The sequence below is a fragment of the Saccoglossus kowalevskii genome, chromosome 9, assembly GCF_978046115.1.
Source record: "Saccoglossus kowalevskii chromosome 9, keSacKowa6.1, whole genome shotgun sequence".
Classification (NCBI taxonomy): domain Eukaryota; kingdom Metazoa; phylum Hemichordata; class Enteropneusta; family Harrimaniidae; genus Saccoglossus; species Saccoglossus kowalevskii.
Window position 1 is genome coordinate 21,904,771 of NC_140649.1, and position 20,386 is coordinate 21,925,156.

Sequence of the window (20,386 nt, forward strand, 5' to 3'; positions counted from 1 at the left end):
GAATGTTTACACATACTCGTGGAATACTGAAATACAAGCATTACGCACGGACCAACATATACGACTTTACCGGAGTTTTGACGATCTGCATGACAGCTACGTACAGCATTATTCACAATTCCATGATGGGAATACCCCTTGTTTTAATAGTAGTCTTAGCAGGTTAAAATGTCTTACATGTTAGTACGTCTGGTAATATCATAACGATAAATATGAACAATAAACGTGGTCTTCTACGTTAAGGCCATGTGCTTAAAATACCGATTATCGTGTGATACAATTGCAATTGACGGACATAGATGTGCGCCAACACTGGTAATCACACTAAAAACTCCATAAAAGACTCCAACTCACAATCTGTGTCCCAACTTTCCTCGTTTTGTTATTTAATGTATCAAACACTGTAAAATTGCTTCTACTAAAGTTCCAACGTTATAAAGCGAATCTGCTGCAAGGTCTACCAACAAGAGCACATACTGCCATACATAGAAGGGGAATTAAGCTACAATCTCAAACAATGCTAGATTTGACTAATTGTTTTCTTTTTGACAAGCCTCCGATGTACCTTGAAGTAGCATAATTCAAAGATGTGCATAGCAGTCAACTTGTTGTACCCGTACCTGATTTATAACAACCGTCGTAATCTAGGAATGTAGTTACTTGGTACAAAATATTCATGTCGTACATACATGGCTTGAAAAGAGTAACCGTTAGGTACGAAGCAACCGTCTGCCATGACGTGACCTTGGATATGTGGTACGAAGTGACCGAGTGATAGCAATAAATGAAACGCAATTTGTCAGACCATTTTTCATAATTGTTAGTATGAACATTTTCATTTCTTCTTTGAAACACCTTCCTACAAACATTAAAACTGTTAAGTATTCATAATTATGATCCGCCAATCAAATACCAAGACAGATATATCATGTCAATAATACAGCAGAGCTATAGCCGAACTATCGATCGATTGCTAAAATTGTACTTGATGTAACTGTATAATAAATTATATGACATAACCCCGTGGCGTCGCTGGGATGATTGAGATATGCAAGCGATTTTTTAGGACGTAGTGTGTCCGGGTATTCATTATTGTGTTGTTTTTGTTTACAACTACAAGGAATGCCGAGAATACTTCTACAATGCCATTTTTGCGAACATATATTCACATTTCTGTTGTTGGGAGGTGCCGCAGATAGGTTGACATATACAGTTCAGGTGGTTGCTGGCGATGTGTTTACTAGTAATGATAGTAAGTATATAGAATATAGCAAGTATAAAGTGTAGCATGTATATATGCCAATTGTTATACTGTCTAACTATGTATGTTGTTAAAACCCATGATTACATGAGGTGGAGTAATATGAATTGTTATTGAATGATGTAGACAAAAAATGAACGTGTAAAAATTATACCGACCGCCACCGTTCACTTACTTGAATGCAGATCTTTTTTTCAATACATGCGAAGTGGTGAAGGAGTTTCGGCTACAGCATCTACAAATCCTAATAATGAACATCTGTGCATATAGTAATCGCACTTTTTTTAAATCAACACATTTGAATTCAAGATTCTACTGGCTTAGATTAAAACTTGGTAATGTGCATCTTCCTTTACGATTAAAACTTGTAAAACATCGGCAAATGTAATATCACACAGTAGAAATGAGAACCAAATAAACAATTATCTTATTATTATTTGAGCATGGTTTGGCATGCTTACTGACAATCACACAGGTGATTATTTTGGTGCAATGGTTAGTTGAATAACATTTTTTTGTAAGAACGTGATAGTTCTGGAGTGTGGGTGCGTGGTCCGTTTATGTACATATTGTGGATTTACTGTATTGTCTAAATGCCGGCACACTGTACAGTGAAAACCATCACCTTCACATACAACTTGCCCAAGAAAAAAGAAAGAGCGTATTGAACAGTTTGGAGTAAGGCATCAACATGTTGACAACATTCCCGTTGCGATTCACAAGCAATTGACATTCTACGTAGTCGTTTTGTATAACTAATAATAACTATTAATGCACTAGTATGTACCAGATGTATGGAAGTACGTGGAGGATACGGGACAATATAATACATAAAAGAACTTTCACACATATGGCTTAGGAATATGTTAATAACAAAGGTCAAATACGAGTATATGCATATAATATTACTTGCTTACATCATACTCGCAACATGTACGAACAAAAAATAAAATAATAAGCATTTGTTTATAAATTAACAAATTAATATCTAACAACACCGCGTCATCCAAACATATTGATATCTAGTGGTGTTGATATATATGGGTAAAAATAATTCAGAACTGAACATATGACAGGGAAATGGAACTAAGTGTTCATGAACACTGCCTATCTTTTATCCATACGTAAAGTATTCTTACCTTGTACATTATACTAGCACTTGTTCTTTTCTGCTCATAGTGAATATGCAATGAACCATTTTTATGAATAACTTTATTTCGTTCAGAACAACCCCACATACCTACCCAAAGGAGAAGATACTTGTTCCACTGTCCACATATTTTTAACTTACATTCACAAACATTTGAAATAACATATCTCCAGATTGTGAAAATGTTGTTCAATGTCTGCCCCAAATTCATCACACATGTGACTGGTGCATCACAAATACCGCCTACAAAAAACTAAACTGGATTAAAAACATATTCGATAATGAAGACAATCTGGTGTTGGTTTACCTAACTTCATTTGCCAATGCAATTTTTAACAAATAACCACGTGTATCAATTTTGAAGTCTCTACAAACAAACACTTTTGCTTCACTAATCTTCAACATTAGAGGTTCTGACACCATTACGACACATATGTAATATCACATGGAGCCCAGGAACTATAATCAACCGTATGCAGTCCATATGGGCGGGGAGTATCGGCTGGTACCTAGTGCAAGAAATAGGCAATGAATGAAAGCTCCAGCGAGCTCATATTTTTTTAAACTGGAAAAAACGGACGAACAGAAAGAAAAATAAAATCTATAAAAAAAATACCAGGTTGAAGAATATTAGTTGCTCATCCAAATTTTGCCAAAGCCTTACCTATATTTTACTCATATCTGCAGAATAAATCAAGAAAACTACACAAATTGACTCCATTTATGAATAATTAATGTATTGGTGCAGTCAGTTTATTGTTTCCATTATTAGCTTTTAAATCTAAAATGTGTTGATAACTTTCTAGTTGTGGTGGCTGATTTGGTGTAGCTCACCAGTGTATAGTTACTTGAGCGAGTTGAATGGAGACTTGTGCTAGAGGCAATGATCCCGGGACCCGCCGTAAGCGGCTGTATTTTTATTGCGAGGTCAATTTCGGATCACCAGGTCATTCTTAAACTCGTTAGGTGCCAGAAATCAACCAAAGACGCTTATTTAGGTGTAATGTGCAATTTCAAGACAAAGTTCAGGTTAATAAATAAGACTGACGAAGTTTTCCCGGGAGAAAATGTGAATTATTTGTTGAAAAAAGCGGAGATTTATTGATATCGTGACGTCGATTCACGCATGCAATGCAGCGTCAAGGAAATTATCTACAGTATACGTACACGCACCTTTCGATGACGTAGATTAGCTTAGATTTCGATGACTCCGTACAGACATTGTACTATAGGTAGGGGCTCGTGCCTTTTTCCACAAATTTAAATATATATAACAATTGCTTTACCTCGAAAACTCTGCACACCATGCTACAATTATTCAGCGCTTTGAATAAAGCCGATTTTCAGGATATTTCGCACATGATGTTATGGATCAGGGAATCTAATGGTCAAAAATAAACGTGGCGTCTCATTGCGGCAGCGACAGCATGTCGTCGCAAAGCATTGTATAAATGATGACAGCGATTTACTAGGCCTATGGCCTGTGAACTCATATGATTTGTGTGATGTGCACATGCACGGTGCGACTAGTAACAATTACCTAACCTGCCGGTCCTACACGGCCACCATTGTCACGATTCATCTCAATTTTGCATCTAAAACCAAATGGTTTTGGGGCCCAAATGTGTCAATACTTGTACATTAATAGTCTGGTCTATGCAGCCAGCAATAATGAAATTGCAAGAATGGCATTGGCGAAATGGTGACCTCAGATGTAGCCATGTCTAGGGGCATGGATATAATCTATAGTCTTTGCCCATTAATTTGATGTTATAGTGTCTATGAAGTATGTGATAATGATTAATCTTCATGATCATTTGTGACCACGCCATTGATTATTCGGCATAGGCTACCACACACTGTATAATATTGAGCATAAAGTCATGCAATAATTGAATTTCATTCACCACATGCATTAGCATGGATGGCTGTACCCATTCTTACTTTTTTGGCCGTTGTTTGGCTCACTACAATCTTCTTGTGATTTTTTGTCACATGCAAGAAACAGCAAAGGCTGAACTATGTACATCAGAAATGCTCTTATCGTGGTTGTGATGTTGCTATCGTAGATAAATGACCACATCAGGAATGTACATAATTGTCATTTATTATAGGCAGAAACTGATAGGGGCAAATTCCTTGCCTTTGTGCTGATGTCTACATACACATGTACATCAGTGAAAATTTAGCTGTCGCCAGCTGCCATTCTTGAAACGGTGCCACCGATCAACAGTTCCCATCAACCTGAAACAATGACAAGTGTTGTTAAGGCCAAATTGTATTTCTATGGAAATGGATTATTTTTTTCTAAAGTGAACAAAAGTTGATATTAATATCATCATGTCAAAACACAATTGTTTAAAATGATTTGATGTAGACTGAACATGTTGGGAAAACGTCTAAAATAATAATGAATTCCCAGCCTAACTACCCAATATTTTACTCTAATACTGGAAACACCAAATTTGCTTTCATTGGCTTCATAATGGTTTGAGATCTTTTTAACATGTTTCACCTAAATAGTGATGGATGAACTCGTATACTGTACAAACAGGCCCATGCATTTACATTCTATATTTCTGGTTTGATGTTGAATCATTTAAAGCCCTGTCTTTGGTGATATCAGGATTTTACTTCCTGCACATATACTTATTGAAAACAACAGGATATAGTATTTTCGCCAATATGACTGCTACCAAATTGGTTGTCGGAGAAGATACCTATCATTTGGGTCTTCCGTCAACACTTTTGCGCATCATACCAGATTTAATCATAACACTAATTTACCTCATTATAATGTAAATGAGCGTATGTGCATTACCTGTGTTTCCTTTAATTTAGAAGATGATTGAATGCTCTGTATGATTAAGACCATGCTCAATCTGGCCAGATGCTGTGGAACGTATACCGACCACTGTCATATTATTATGACCGTAGTCAATCTGGCTAGATGCCGTGAAATGTATAACAACTACGGTCATATGATTATGATCGTGTTAAATCTGGCTAGATGCCGTGAAATGTATACAGACTCGGTCATATGATTATGACTGTGGTCAATCTGGCTTGATGCTGTGGAATGAATACCATATCGAATGATTATGACCGTGGTCAATCTTGCTAGCTGTGAAACATATCAACCAATGATTGTTACCATAGTAATATTGCATATCAGTGTGTGTTGGTCGTACTGCGAATGCATGTAAGGGTATTATAGGATGGAAGGTATGAACTGAATGCGTAATTCCTCTATTTAACACAAAATCAACATTACACTTACCGAGAGCAGGCTAGTCATCATTTATGCCGCTTACTGAATGACATCTCGTCGGTGAATCGTTCAACAATCAGAAAGGCAATAGCAGAACGGTTGTTTACGTTCAGTACATGATATTTTGGTTTTCTTACAAAAAAATAATAAATTTATTTAAAGACTAAAGAGCGCGACTAGTTATAAACTGTTAAACCCCTGCCCTACCTGATGCAACTTGCCCCAACATTCAGTTTGCATTTGCAACTACACTTAAATCACTATTACTTCAATTGCTGTAAGTTCCATGCCAACATTTATTGTATTATACATTGCAAACAAAGACAACCTCTCCTGAAATTGTGATGAAACTTCATTCATAATTGTTAGTTATCCCAAAATTGCTGGCCAAAATCTAATCGTTGCTTAGTATTATGAGCAACTTTTGTTGAAGACTTTAGTCGTTATAAATTTATGTTACATGAAGTCAAATCATGCTTTTTATCATACTCATCAGTGATACTTAAAAGACCTTGTCGCAGTGCCAATGCTGTTATTAAAAACGCAGGCTGTATTTTTTTTAAACAATTGATATTCTGTCAGAATCCAATAATTGCAATATTAATACAATAGACTGGTCTAGGGAGTCATCCAAAGTTCCAGTTGTGTCTGACGATACTCTAACTACTCGTCAATACCCCCCAGATTTATCTGCATAATTCAAGTCGGAAGATGGGGATGAGATGGGTTGTTAGCTGTGACTTTCATAACAGCATCCTCTACATTAGAAAAATCGATAATAAAGAATCTGACCCCAACTATAGAGGGTCTTAATTATAACATAGAGTCATATTTTTAAGAATATGGTTTAATAAGTGCCCAACATGCAATTACAACTAGGAATTATTTATTGTTACAGTAATTAAACGACACTGTTTTGTGAAATTTGTATTCTAGGTACAATCTTTCCCTAAATAATTAATAATTACAATACATAAACAATGACAGATACTATAGTTTTAAAATAAATAAATTAAATTAAATAAATAAATCTCCAAAAACACACAATTATAAATTCCCACTCACAGACACAGACACATATTAACCATAATAATACTACCAACACGTAGTTTACGGAACTACTCCGTGTCCAAGTTTGTCCGATAAAAAATCATCAATAATCCCAATCCTTAAACAATTACAGATCCTAAAGTTTAAATTAAATAAATTGAACTGAATCGCCAAAAAGCAAATTACACCTCTACCCCATACTAATAACCACCAGCCCATAAAACAGCAATTATGCATAACCGGGAAAATCTCAGGTATAATCAGGCATATCAACTCTCTAGTCAACACTGTATATTGCAAAATGCCTACCAAATTTCAAAACATTCTCTTCATTGAGACTGGAATCCAAGTCATTCTAATTAACCAGCAGTCAGTATCACAGTTGCTCTTTGATGCATAATGTATACATAATAAACAGACAAATATGCATAAAATCAATTTCAATTTTTCGAGGCTGACAAAATGTACGTATTGCGAAGCAGCTAAGTTACCCCTACTAAATTGCTGATTTGTGTCAACGTTGGAGGACAATGCAAAAGTATGATTTTAATGTTTCCCTGCTGAAAGTCCCAAATTGCCATGAGTCAAATTTTAGTATTTTCAATGGTGATGAACATGATAAACGTTTTTCAAGGGTTAAACAAACACCCGAACAAAAATGAGTAATGTAATGTAACTCTGTCAAAACAGTGGCTCAAATATATTTGGTGACACTATTATGTTTAATGTTTACCGACATACTTTATTTGACAGCTCTGCATTGCTTTAGCTCCCGAACTGGTACCAATTGGCCACTGAATAGTGAGTATGGTTTAGATGGTACATCGGCAAATATCAACGACGGTATATACAGCTATATATATACGAAAATATATATGTAAATATGTATCATACCTAGAGGTTTCATCACGGGTGTGCAATGTTTATGCGCATTGTAACTGAAAATAGTTCGTAATCCAATAGTTAGTATCACATTTCGCTGATGTTACGCATGCTGTGATTGGTTGAGACTCAGTCACATGGCATTGAATAAAATGTATATTACATAGTATACTGCCCGGAAAGTGGATATCACATAGGTATATCACATGGATGGCGTCTTTAAAACTACTGCGCAACGATACTGCGCATAACAAATTGTCGTTTGCTGCACTGATGCTGACTTGGCCGCTGTTGTTTTCGAGGTCGCTTTCCCGGTTTTGATGGAACTTTGGCCATCCGAAATATACAGCGAACGTGCAAGAAAGGATATTGAGTAAGATACACTGTTTTGATGTTTAGAGTATTTATATACGAAGCAAAAATGTACGGCAAAGCAACCATTGAAAAGTCGCAGCTGGGATCGCAGCGGCGCGTTCTACGCTGTGAGCATTTTTACGCGTTCAACGCCGATGCTAACCGAAAACGCTCTAAAGCTATGTGACTTGTGCATAGGTGTGGTACTTTGGTGAGAATGTTATTTCAGTCACTTCCACGGCACTCTGACATTTTTATCTGGACAGTGATCAAATAACTTACGTTTGAGAATTTCTAAATTCATTTCAAAAATGTTACTCTCGATAAATTGAGTAATTCACATTGCTAAAACACGGTTACTAAAAATAGTATCTGTGTAACATTTACTGAGTGTATTTCGCAGATTTTTCAGCAAACAATATATGTGTGTTATTGAGTAATGTGAAACTTGTTATAATAGATAAAATTAAATTTTGCATAGTTCAAATATAAGTGTTGTTATTTTTATTGTAGTGAGGGTGTGAGTGATGTATGGTAGATGTGATTGTGCATGTTGGAGGTCTGTTCGATGTGATAAAATAAATAAGATATGGTTATTCGGGCGACAGCACGATTTCTGGTCTGTCCTCGGGCTGTTGGTCATGATCATCATGACCCTCGCCTTCAGCACTGGCATCATCAATATTATGGTCATGACCACCATCCCTTGGGCGGGCAACAAATCGTGATATTACCCTCACCAACTTTTTGTGTTATTATTTAATTATAGCACTCAGCATAACCTCTGCGAATGATTCAAGTATAACATCTTTAAGAACACGCTGTGTCTTAACAGTACTCACAGTATCTCCGACAATTTCCAAATTATCATCACAATGCATAATTTTCTCAAAGTAGTCGTGTTTTCGGGAAAAATGCCTTTTTTTGCACGTAATTATATTAGCTATCTTGGTAGCATTTCTCCATGGAAACTTGTAAAAGCTAATCTCTCGAATTCGTTCTGGATCACAGCGTTCGGTTCTGCACGAATTGGTCCATACCCATAAGAACCCCTTTTAGCCCGGACGTTTAGTTAATGACTTAGTTAGTTAGGAATCGTGTTGGTTTCAATCTTTATGGAACTGACAGGTACAGTTTTTTCCCGAACGTTTTGTATATTCTAGTTGCGCGAACAATATTTCTAACCACATGCAATATTCATTTCAGATACCGATATTCAAGTCAATGTCAGAATTAAAAGTGATCACAGATGCCAAGATATTACGAAATGGGGGACGATATTTTATACTGGACACAATTGGGCAAAACGTACAGAGTGTGTAGAGATTTGAGTTTTATTCCATAACGATGTTAGTGTTCATTCAATTTTGGCGATTGTTCTGATCAGTCGATGATGACGCTTTTCTAACGTACTTAAAACTCGTTTGAAAGAGAATAGCCCTTCTTAGTCCGTGAACTGAAATTCATCATCTATAAAGTCAACACGAAACAAAAAATCGCACAAGAGAGTAGGGTTACAGTTTTGCCACTAAGGAACGTTCCGATTAAAAATCGGATCTTCTTCATCACTATTGAGACGTTTTTTTTGTATTTTTCTAGTTTGTTATGGCTTTCAAAGCATACTTTTATGCATGTGATCGGTTGTACGCAATGTGAAGAAGTTGTGAATAGCGTGACATCCAACGAAAATAAGTTTTCAAACTATTAATCCGACGAATCCTGACATCAGTCTCCCATAAATGCTATAAAGTATGTAAGGCCCCAATCACTGCGGAATTTCGAAAACGCAATAAGTGACTCCCGAACTAGCGACGAGACGATGAAATTTACTGGCGAAGTAAACAGTAAAAGGCGTACACTCGTCACATTGTCGTTCATGCTGGTGGTCCTGCTATATGACATTACGTAGCGCTTTTACATTGCTCCCAACCACCGGAACAACATTAATGGGTGTTATAAAAATTAGACACACGTTCACGGTTATCAAGAAATTAATTGAAGAGTCCCACGTTGCTCGATGTTATAACAAACACACCGCAAATAGGCTCACTCGATAAAAATGCTATATTCTGGATAGCAGAAAGCTTTGTCACGCATAATGTACAAGAGTGCATGCATGCATGTGTGACGTAAAGCACTTGGCTCTTAGCAAGACCCGGATCTAGAGTGGTTGACTACTGAACTAAGGAAACTGCACGTACGCGTTGTTTGGACATGTCTAAATCCAACGCAGTGTGTGTGTGCATACGTAACACAGACTTGAATTTACGGCGACCGATCAGACAGAAAATAACTTTCTAATAAACATAACGACGAAGATACCAATTATTCGAGTTGTGTATCATTATTAATGCCGTTATGAACAAATACACTCGGTTCATCTCTGTTGAATTCGGAAATCTCATTACTACATTTACTCATGTGTCGCTTTATATTCATATCGACTGGGTATAATACGCCATATACCAATATTTAATGCCATTGACACGTTCAAAATTTAGATTATGCAAATATCATTCTAGACTGTTATTAAATATCACATATTTTTTTGTTCAAAATGTTACACCTTCGACACATTTCCATTGGTTGACCGAACAGGAAAGTTCGCTAAAATAATCGTCTGAACTGCGTCTCGCCTATTCTTACACACATATCACACAATATTTGAGTAACGCATCCTCCCTTATACATTAAATTGTCAACTATTCAATTTATCTGCCAAAAATACACTGACCAGGTAGTACAAGTAGACCGTACTGTATACCTACATACATGTAATGTCGCCCCGTATCAGGAATCGGTTCGGTGTTTGTGACCTTTGACACCGGGGGGGGGGGTCACATATAATATAGTCATATACTTGGCTTACCTCCATGTGATTTTATTAACGTTGATAGTTTGATGTACGTAGCAGACTGGTGTTCTATTCAGGGTGAATATCAACACATTTGGGAGGTTATCAGCCATTGCATGACACTATTTGAAGGCGTAGTCACAGCACATTTGTTCAACAGGAAACTGTCTACCACAGCAAATAACAACAAAACATAATTTTAGGACAAAGAAACGCCAGTTTCAGGTACGTTTTATAAGTTTTTAATACATTTGTGTGCATAGTCAATAGGACAATCTGTTGTTACAGCAATGGATGCAAGTAATCTGTTGTTGGTTATTTGTAATTTTGAAGTTAGATTATAACTTTACATGACAACACATAAGCTGCTGTGTTAATTATTAACTACTGAAGGACATTGTGCAATTCTTTTAGCTGGTCAACTGTGTAACTGTAGTATTTGGTTTACATGTACAACGAATGATGTCATAAAATTAGTAGTGTTTATAGATGTCATACAATTAACAATGTTTACTGGTGTGATTGATTAGGTTTGTAAACAATTCGGCTGACAGTTAAGGCGGAGGAGATTGTTTGCATTTTTTTATAGATTTTATTAAAAGCAATTATATCAATTATGTTTTTTGATTGTGGAAGAGTATACATAATGCCGTGAATTTGAATAGTTGTTAGTTTCCGACTCAAAGGATTAAAATGTAATCATTTTAACTACTGCCGGTGTTGACATTCGAACCAACGAAATATCTGCCAAGGTGTTGCGCTGCGTTTTACCACAGCACCAGGAAATTCGACCACCATTCCAAGCGAAGTCTAGCTTTCAAATTGGCACCGCTAAATTTATCAACGACGTATTGCCACTGGAATCGTTATGTAGTCAGTTATAGGTGGTTCAATGTTGCCTGGTTACTAAATTAAGTCACTATAGTATACACACAATAACTCGTCGTTGGAAATAGACGCTCGTAAAGACATACACAGTAAAGGCGTAGATCAATAATAAAATAGTATTAGCTTTTATGACCGTTCCTCGTTCGTCCTTTGCAAAATGACTACTATGGGGTTACTTGCGGTCTGGCGACCTAAAGACCAGAGGAAAACAACATCACACCAATCGTCTTTGTCATGGTTTCCGCCCATGTGAGTATTTAATATTATCGATTGGTGAATCGTCGCGTCATATATATAGAGAGTAAGTTATGTTATGGTTTTAGTGCAAGCATGCTATAAGTATACAGTTTCAAGGTTCTAGTATATACAATTGCAATATCATTTTATTGAAACACATTTTCTTCAATATGTATGTCAATGGCCTCCAAAAAGCCTGTTATGGCATACGCTGATTATGCGACACTGCTGCTTAGTCAGATTGCATGTCTGACTGTATTCTCTACTCGACGATGTAAATGTTGTGTCTTTATGGTATCAGGCATGTTATCTCGATCACCAACAAAAATCAACTATAAATCTCAATTAAATAATTTTCAATATCCTAGAATGAATAATGAAGAGTAAGAATTTGGGAGTACTTCATAGTGTCATAATGTTTGTAAAGTACTGTGTACGTTTCTATATATCAGATTTCATTGAATGGAACATTCACGATTTTATAATGGAAAAATTTCATATTGATCCGTGAACTGAAGTTTGGTAAATCTGATATACTTATTAATGCACGAACTATAGATGATGCTATGATTCCTTCAACCTGATAACCTTATCAAATCGTCGCAAATACTTGGACATGAGATTTGTTATACAATTCTGGTAGTGGTAAACACCTTTATCTCGTATTTCAATGCGTCAGTCAACTTGGGACTTGCACATCTGCCTTAATAATTTCATGATGCTTTTATTCAAATAGATGTATGTCCACAATTGTCGATTTAATCATCGTGCACGTGGTGTACAAATTTGCTTTGACTTTGATGTAAAATATACTCTTCCTTGTATATGTTGTGTAGTTTTCTTTTGTTTATACAGCGGCGTGATTTGTATTCCGACGAACCTGTTAATGAAAAGTGATCAAAATTAATGAATAAATTCCAAAATAAATAAATAAAATAATTAATTAATCAAGCGGCGGAATATAAGCAATGAGCAATAATGACATGACAACTGTAGTAAATGTAAATACTAAGTTCAAACAATGTGTAGTGACGTAATAAATATGGTTTATTATGTTGTTATTGTTTTCAGTCTCCAGTCATCCATCATGGCACGATATTGTACTATTAAGTTCGTTAACGTTTTGGTCATATGTGTGATATTTGTGGATTCCACTATTGTCAATATGTTTACCCAAGATTCAATTGAATGTAATCACATGACTGTAGATGAATCAACTGGTGACGTATACATTGGTGGTGTTGATTACATTTATAGACTGGATGCAGATTTGCTACTCATCAATAACATAACAACTAAACCTGATGATGGAACTGATAACTATAATAAGATATTATCAATTAACTACGATGACAATAATCTTGTTACATGTGGCAGTGACCATGGATATTGTCAGATTAGAAATTTGACTGACTTGTCTGTGCTGGGTTATAGTGATAAATATGTCGCTGCAGACACTGTAGAAGACTCTACTGTGGGATTTTTAGCACCTGGGTATGATGATAAACCTATTTTGTATGTTGGTACATCAAAATGGGGTTACTATTACGGAGAGCAAGGCGTGAGTGGAAGACAACTTGAAGGAAACTTATTTGGTGTAATAAGCAATGGCTTTAGGTTAACAACTATAGATATATTTAGCATCTACCATGGACCAAACAATGTGATCTATAAAACAGGTTTCAGCTATGGTGGATTCAGTTACTTTCGTACCGTATAACGTTTAGGTAGATCCGACGATTCGTACATATCTAGGATTGTACGTGTATGTCAAGAGAGAAATGACTACTACTACGACTCTTACACAGAAGTAACGTTACAGTGTAAGAGCCCTGATGGTACGGCATACAATTTACTACAAGCGGCCCATGCCATGAAACCAGCATCAGATCTAGCTACGTCACTATCATTGGAAGACGGGGAACACGTTCTATTTGCTGTATTTGCCAAAGGAGAAACACCACAGGATTTAACACCATTACAACAATCTGCAGTGTGCATGTATAATGACAGACATTGAACAAACCTTCAGTGATGCTATATATGGATGTATTAATCAAGGTGGTGATGATTATGAATTACATTATATATATGGATCAACATGTCTTGGCACTGGGGGCACTGTAGTAAGTATACCATGCAGTGTTACCTAAAATATATAAGCATGACTTAATACTGTGAAATTTTTAATATCAAAACAAAAAGTGTTATCGGTGGCAAAATATTATTAAAATTAACGAAAAAGGTTGCAGCCACACTATTACATGACCCGGTTAATATGACGCTGACTATAATATGAAAATAATGTATTTTGTTCTACTGTAATCGGCAATCAGAAATAATAATTATATAAAAATATGGTACTTGTATAACTTTTCTTATGAGGTAAAGCCGCATATAGTGTTCAATACGTTTTATTTCAAATTAAATTAAATTAATTGTATAAAAATAAGTTACAGATTAACAATATGTGGGCTGTGTGTATTGTTATTTAGGAGGAATGTTCAACTGGTGGTCTGTATAGATATGTAAATGGGAATAATCTCTTATCTAAAGACGCCATTCTGGAATATCCCAATGCATTACTTACATCCATTGCTGTAATTATTGTACAAGAACACACTGTTGGGTTTATAGGAACACAATATGGACACTTACTGAAGGTAAGGATTACTATACAAATAAACACAATTGTTGGTATACTGGAATACCCCAGTACGCTACACAAATAAGTTGTGCGTATTCCGTAGCATGTCAGTAAGTAAATTCTAAAGTAAATTCTAAAAGTGATTTTCTTTAGTGCCATAATCTTACTTGCACAGAATATTGTTATCATTATTAAAATGTTATTTATCGAGGCTATTATAGTAAGCTCACACCCATGTACCATGTTAATTATATGTCGATAATGCCATATGGTTAGTTTTTTTGAATGCTAAATGAAAACAAAGATTTGACCGTGAATATTATTTTTCCTCTGTATTATTATGTTTAGGTTCTTTTCAGACAAAGTCTATCTGCTGCACAGTATTACGTCCACTATCTGCATTCTTCAACTGTTCTGCCTGATATAACGTTTGACAATAATTTTCAGCATGTCTATGTTCTTGCCCAACACAAAGTAAGTATAACAAATTCACGAATTAGAGGAATATTGCTGGTAAAACCAAAACAATTGCATTAATGTCAATAGAACTACATGAACTGCTAGACTAATGTTTTTTTAAACTAGAACTAGAAACAAATTTAACTGTGTTTTTACATGGGTCGAAATTAACTTGGCATTTCTATTGAGAATGGCTATCGTCAATGCACAGAGCAAAATAATCAATTTACAGCATGTGAAATGTACCATAATGCCTGACTAACATCTTTCTGTGTACCTCTAGGTATACAAACTAAAGGTACAAGACTGTAATCAGTATACAACATGCAGTGAATGTTTTAGCTCTATGGATCCTTACTGTGGTTGGTGTACACTCGAAAAAAGGTTGCTATAAGTTGTATTTAGTCTCTATTACACATGTTACACAATGTACTTTTCACGTGAAAATAAAAAAAATAAACAGAATTGATATGTAATCATACACAATTCGAAATATGACAACGACATTTATAAACGTGTATGTTTTTGGTTTGACAGATGTTCCCTTCATAGTGATTGTCCATTTTCACAGCAAACATCAAGATGATTAGATGTGTTTTCTGATGATATGTGTGTTAATATAATATCAATAGAACCAACGAATAGTATCGCCATTAGTGTCCGGAGTCAGGTATATGATTAGTACAGTGATTCTTAACTAAATGTTAAATCATTAACCGCTGATATAGTATTTTGAATATCGTAGTTGTATAAGTAAAAAAAATAATCGTTGTGATATATCGCATTTTACAATGGGATGTGATGTTACAACCAATTCGTTATTCTCAGTTAGTGTAACTATTTGTACATTGTTATTCAGATCACTCTCAGTGTTACTGAATTGCCTGATGAACGTGATATAACCCCAGCTTATCATTGTATGTTTGGAATCATCTTTATAACACCTGCTGATCAAGCTGGAAATGTCTTGACCTGTGATACACCGCCTCCCGACATGAGACCCAATATACAAAATGGACAAGGTTAAGTAAAACACTTATAATACAGTCAGCATTGTTGTCAGCATATTGTCGATATTTTAGATAAAGTAATTGCAATTAAGTGCAATATGACATTTCTTTTGTCAGCAGATTCCGTGGCAGTACAACTTTCTGTAAAAAGTATGGAAACAACTATAGAGTTTGTACATACTGAATTCTATTTTTTCGATTGCTCTGCCCACAACTCGTAAGTGTAATATTAGTTTTATCTATACGTATATAATGTATATACAAATGTTTTATTATACTATGATAGTAGACATAGTTAACAATTAAATATTGAAATCACAGCGTATAGTGGCATGATAAATAACATTTCACATATTAAAGAAGTAGTCAGCATTATTGTTTACAATTTACTATCTACAGATGTACAGAGTGTGTTAGTGGGCATGTGATTGGTGTATATATGAAAACAAATGTACACATAAAAGTGGTACATGTGCTGAAGATGACAGTTCCACAATTGTTGTAGGTGAAAATGTAAGTACACTTAAATGCGCTAATTATAGATAATGATAACTATAATTTGTATTAGTGAAAGTGGATTTGTATCATGCTAATTAGTAGATATAATTCAGTTATTGTAAACTGTGTACTTTCTTGCGTACACGGCTATTACAATTTCGTTTCAGAATATATTTGGTAGTAATGGGAGAAGAGGGCGTCATTACTGTCCTTATATTGAGCAACAAAGTGACGAAGTTCTAGTTCATGTTGGTTTGACAGTATCGCTTGTAGTGAACGCAGTCAATATCCCGGATTTGAAGGTAAACTGAATTACATTGCAATGAATATATTTTCATATCTTGAGACTATGCATCTTGTTCCAGTCACAACTTTACAAGCTATACCAGGAATCATCTTGTTACAGTAGGAAATGTACACACACACCTGGTAAATCATGCATAATTCCAATGAAATTAAACATTTATATTTGGTTCTATTAAGACACATTTAAAATGAACAATTAAAATGCAACTGCAATCATACGCAAATATTATCTTGTCTAGTATAGGCATATAATTTCCTGGACATGTAAATACGATGTTTGGCCCCTTATTTTAGTACTCAAGTGGTTGTTATATTCAAGAAATCAACATGGTTATGATTGTTTTCCAAGAAAAGGGCAGTGATTATAAGATTATATATCAGCTACTAAATATAATGAATGTGCATTGATTTGTGATATATTTGTAAATCTGTAGGGTAATCCTGGTTATGAATGTATTCTAAGCGGAGATGGATTTGAAGATTCTACATCAGCTACTAGATATAATGAATCAACATTGATTTGTGATGCTAAAAACGTGAGTTTACGAATAGTAACTTACCTTTGAGTGGATGATCTATGTTTAGATATTAATCTTTTTAGGTTCGTGCTTCCGTGGTAATTCTATTAAAACATTGCCGTCAAGCATGGTACAACGATGATACACATGTAATACATGTTTACGTGAATTAGCCTTTGGGGCTGTTACGATATACCCGTGACCATATTGATATTATATGCATGTTATTTATTTATGATCAATGTGGTAAAAATTATTTTATCGCCATATGATCAAAGGTAATATAGGAACAGTACCGTGCGTTTTAATACATATTTACCAATTTAAAAAATCACCTCATATGTAGGATGTATGAATATTTGTATGATATTAAACACAATTTACTTTTGTTCATGTAATACTAGTATAATCATGTCATAGCAGTCACTGTTTAATAGTATTGTGTAAACTTCTGCCTCCATTATAGTACCACTATAATGCTGATACCCAGGAGTTGAACGTGAGTTTAACTGTACAGTGGAATGATAACTATATCATTGATGATATAAATAGGTGAGTCTGTTAGAGAGCATCAATTGAATACAATACAACACAAATCAACTTCCGGTTCCCGTTTAAACTGATTTATGGTCACCCAATTCGAGGGTCGCCAGTGTTTGTGATATAATATGCATATGCATATGTATTTTGCCTTGGTAAATTTGGAAAGCAGAACTGTGGTCAATTCATCAAGCTAGTGCATGTATCAATAACATGACTATTATGGTTTTGAGAGTTCTGACATTTAAAATCTGGTATTTTATTTACAGTAACATTGTATGATTGTAGTGTCAGTCTTGACTGCAGTGAATGCTTATCTACTGTAACAAGTAGAGAGGAACTACAATGTGGATGGTGTGTTAGTGCTAATACCTGTCAGATTGAACAACACTGTGATCATGATTGGTTGCCACAAGATACAACTCACAACTGTGGTGACCCTGTTATCTATGAGGTAATATAATATATTTTTAATTTAACAATGATATTTGATACATTGGTTGATTGTTCAGGTAGATATTTCAATTTAGCTTTAAACTATTCTAATTGTAATGTGCATTCTAATATTGTTCTTTCAGATATGGCCGTCTTCTGGTTCATTCGAAGGTGGGACTGACATTGTCATTAGTGGTATCAATTTTGGAAAGACGTACTCCCACATTGACAATGTCCACATCGGGGGTCGTAACTGCATACTGGTTGAAGAAGGGTACACTGTATCTAGAAGGTAATATGTCCCCCTAAGCTATTATCATAACGTACTATCTAAAACAACGAAAACCGAAATGAACTAAATAAATAAATAAATATATACATTAGTAGGTATAACACATTTGATAACAATGACAAATATTGTCATTTAATTTAATTTCAACCACAGTATTGAATGCACAACAGACTCTGCAGATGTTGATATGTCTGGCCAGGTCAGTGTCAAAGTTATTGGTAATGATGGAACACCCCAAACAGGAATATCTGGAAGCTCAATACAGTTTACATGGAGGGTAATATTTAAGCCTTGTTGAATCTATTTTGAACTAAGATGTATTGTGTCTTTGTAATTACTAATTTTGTACACGTGAATCTTTTTTCCCATTTCTTCAGAAACAAGTTCAAAATGACTTTTTTTTTTTTTTTTTTTATTCTTATACAATTAACAATACATGAAAAGGAAACAGAACAAAAAGTACAACACAATCACAAATACAACAAATTATCAGAGTAAGGTAAAGTACATAAAATTTGACCTATTCGACTGGAAAATCACTCCATTTATTAACATGATGCTCCATAATATTTTTACGAGTTGCAATATATTTTTCAATTTTATAAATATTCAATACTAAATGTTTTAATACTATGAAACTGGGTAAGGTATCTTGACACCTAGCAGTGTATATAGCCCGTTTAGCAAGTAATATAACCTGATTTGTAATAGTACTAAAATTTCCATCCCCAAGTAGTAATTGATGTTTATCTGGCAGACTGTTTAGATTTAAAAATTTGCCCCAGTTATGAAATACTTTACCCCAAAGCTCCTTTGAATATTGGCAGTCTACAAATAAATGTAGTAAAGTTTCATCTGTTTTTTTACAAACAGTACACAGGGGAGATGATGCATAAGCTGGGGACATTTTAAATAAAATAAAATTAATATATAGAATATTTCTCAAAATTTTACAATAAAATGCACGTGACTTAGATTCTATTGTAACCTTGTACGGAAGTGCATACAATTTTTTCCAGTCTAAAGTTATAGTAGGAAACAAATTTTGGTAGTATATTTCGCTTTTCGGGGGGGAAAATTTCCTTTTAACTAGTATTTGGGAAAATATTCTCGTAGACATTTTGCTAATAACTATAATTTTACCATCACTAGGAACACTTACCGGGAGAGTGGGTCTAACAACATAAGAACGTTTAATATGCCAAGTTTTCGGAATTGCATCCACAAGACCAAACCATTTTAAAAAAATTGTCGTGCCTTCCAAACGATTAACCAATAGATCCCAAGACAGAATTTTACCATTCTTATCATATAAATCCGTAATATAAACTATACCTATGTTATACAATTCCCTATAAAAGATAGATTTTCCTTGAATAATAATATTTTGATTGTTCCAAATAATCTCACTTGCGATTTCTTGAAGATTTTCCGGGGGTTTATGTAAATTTACTGACGACCATGCATGAAGAACAGACTCATAAAAGGGTGGCAAGTTTATCGGTAACATTTCCCTATTAAAATTACACTGGAACAACAAATTTGCTCCACCTACCGAATTAAGATACCAATCAAAAACTTGTTTCCATGGATGGTAATTTTTATCAAAAAACTTTTTAACCCAATTTGCTTTTGCTCCAACACACATGCTCAATAAATCCGGCATAGCCAAACCCCCCTTTAACATATTACCAATCACAGTGTTTCTGGCGATCTTATCAGGACCGTTCCAGA

General features: G+C 34.9%; 1 protein-coding gene across 1 annotated transcript; it reads left to right on the forward strand.

Annotated features, from left to right (window-relative positions):
* The first annotated feature begins 13,034 nt into the window (after positions 1-13,034).
* LOC144342949 (plexin-A4-like) lies at positions 13,035-18,950 on the forward strand. Its single transcript, XM_085503998.1, has 12 exons — positions 13,035-13,564; positions 13,703-13,940; positions 14,443-14,610; positions 14,943-15,068; positions 15,913-16,075; positions 16,184-16,236; positions 16,729-16,863; positions 17,302-17,403; positions 17,852-17,937; positions 18,214-18,379; positions 18,504-18,652; positions 18,806-18,950. The coding sequence occupies exons 1-12, from the start codon at positions 13,035-13,037 to the stop codon at positions 18,948-18,950; spliced, it is 2,061 nt and encodes a 686-aa protein (XP_085360124.1).
* Positions 18,951-20,386: the final 1,436 nt, after the last annotated feature.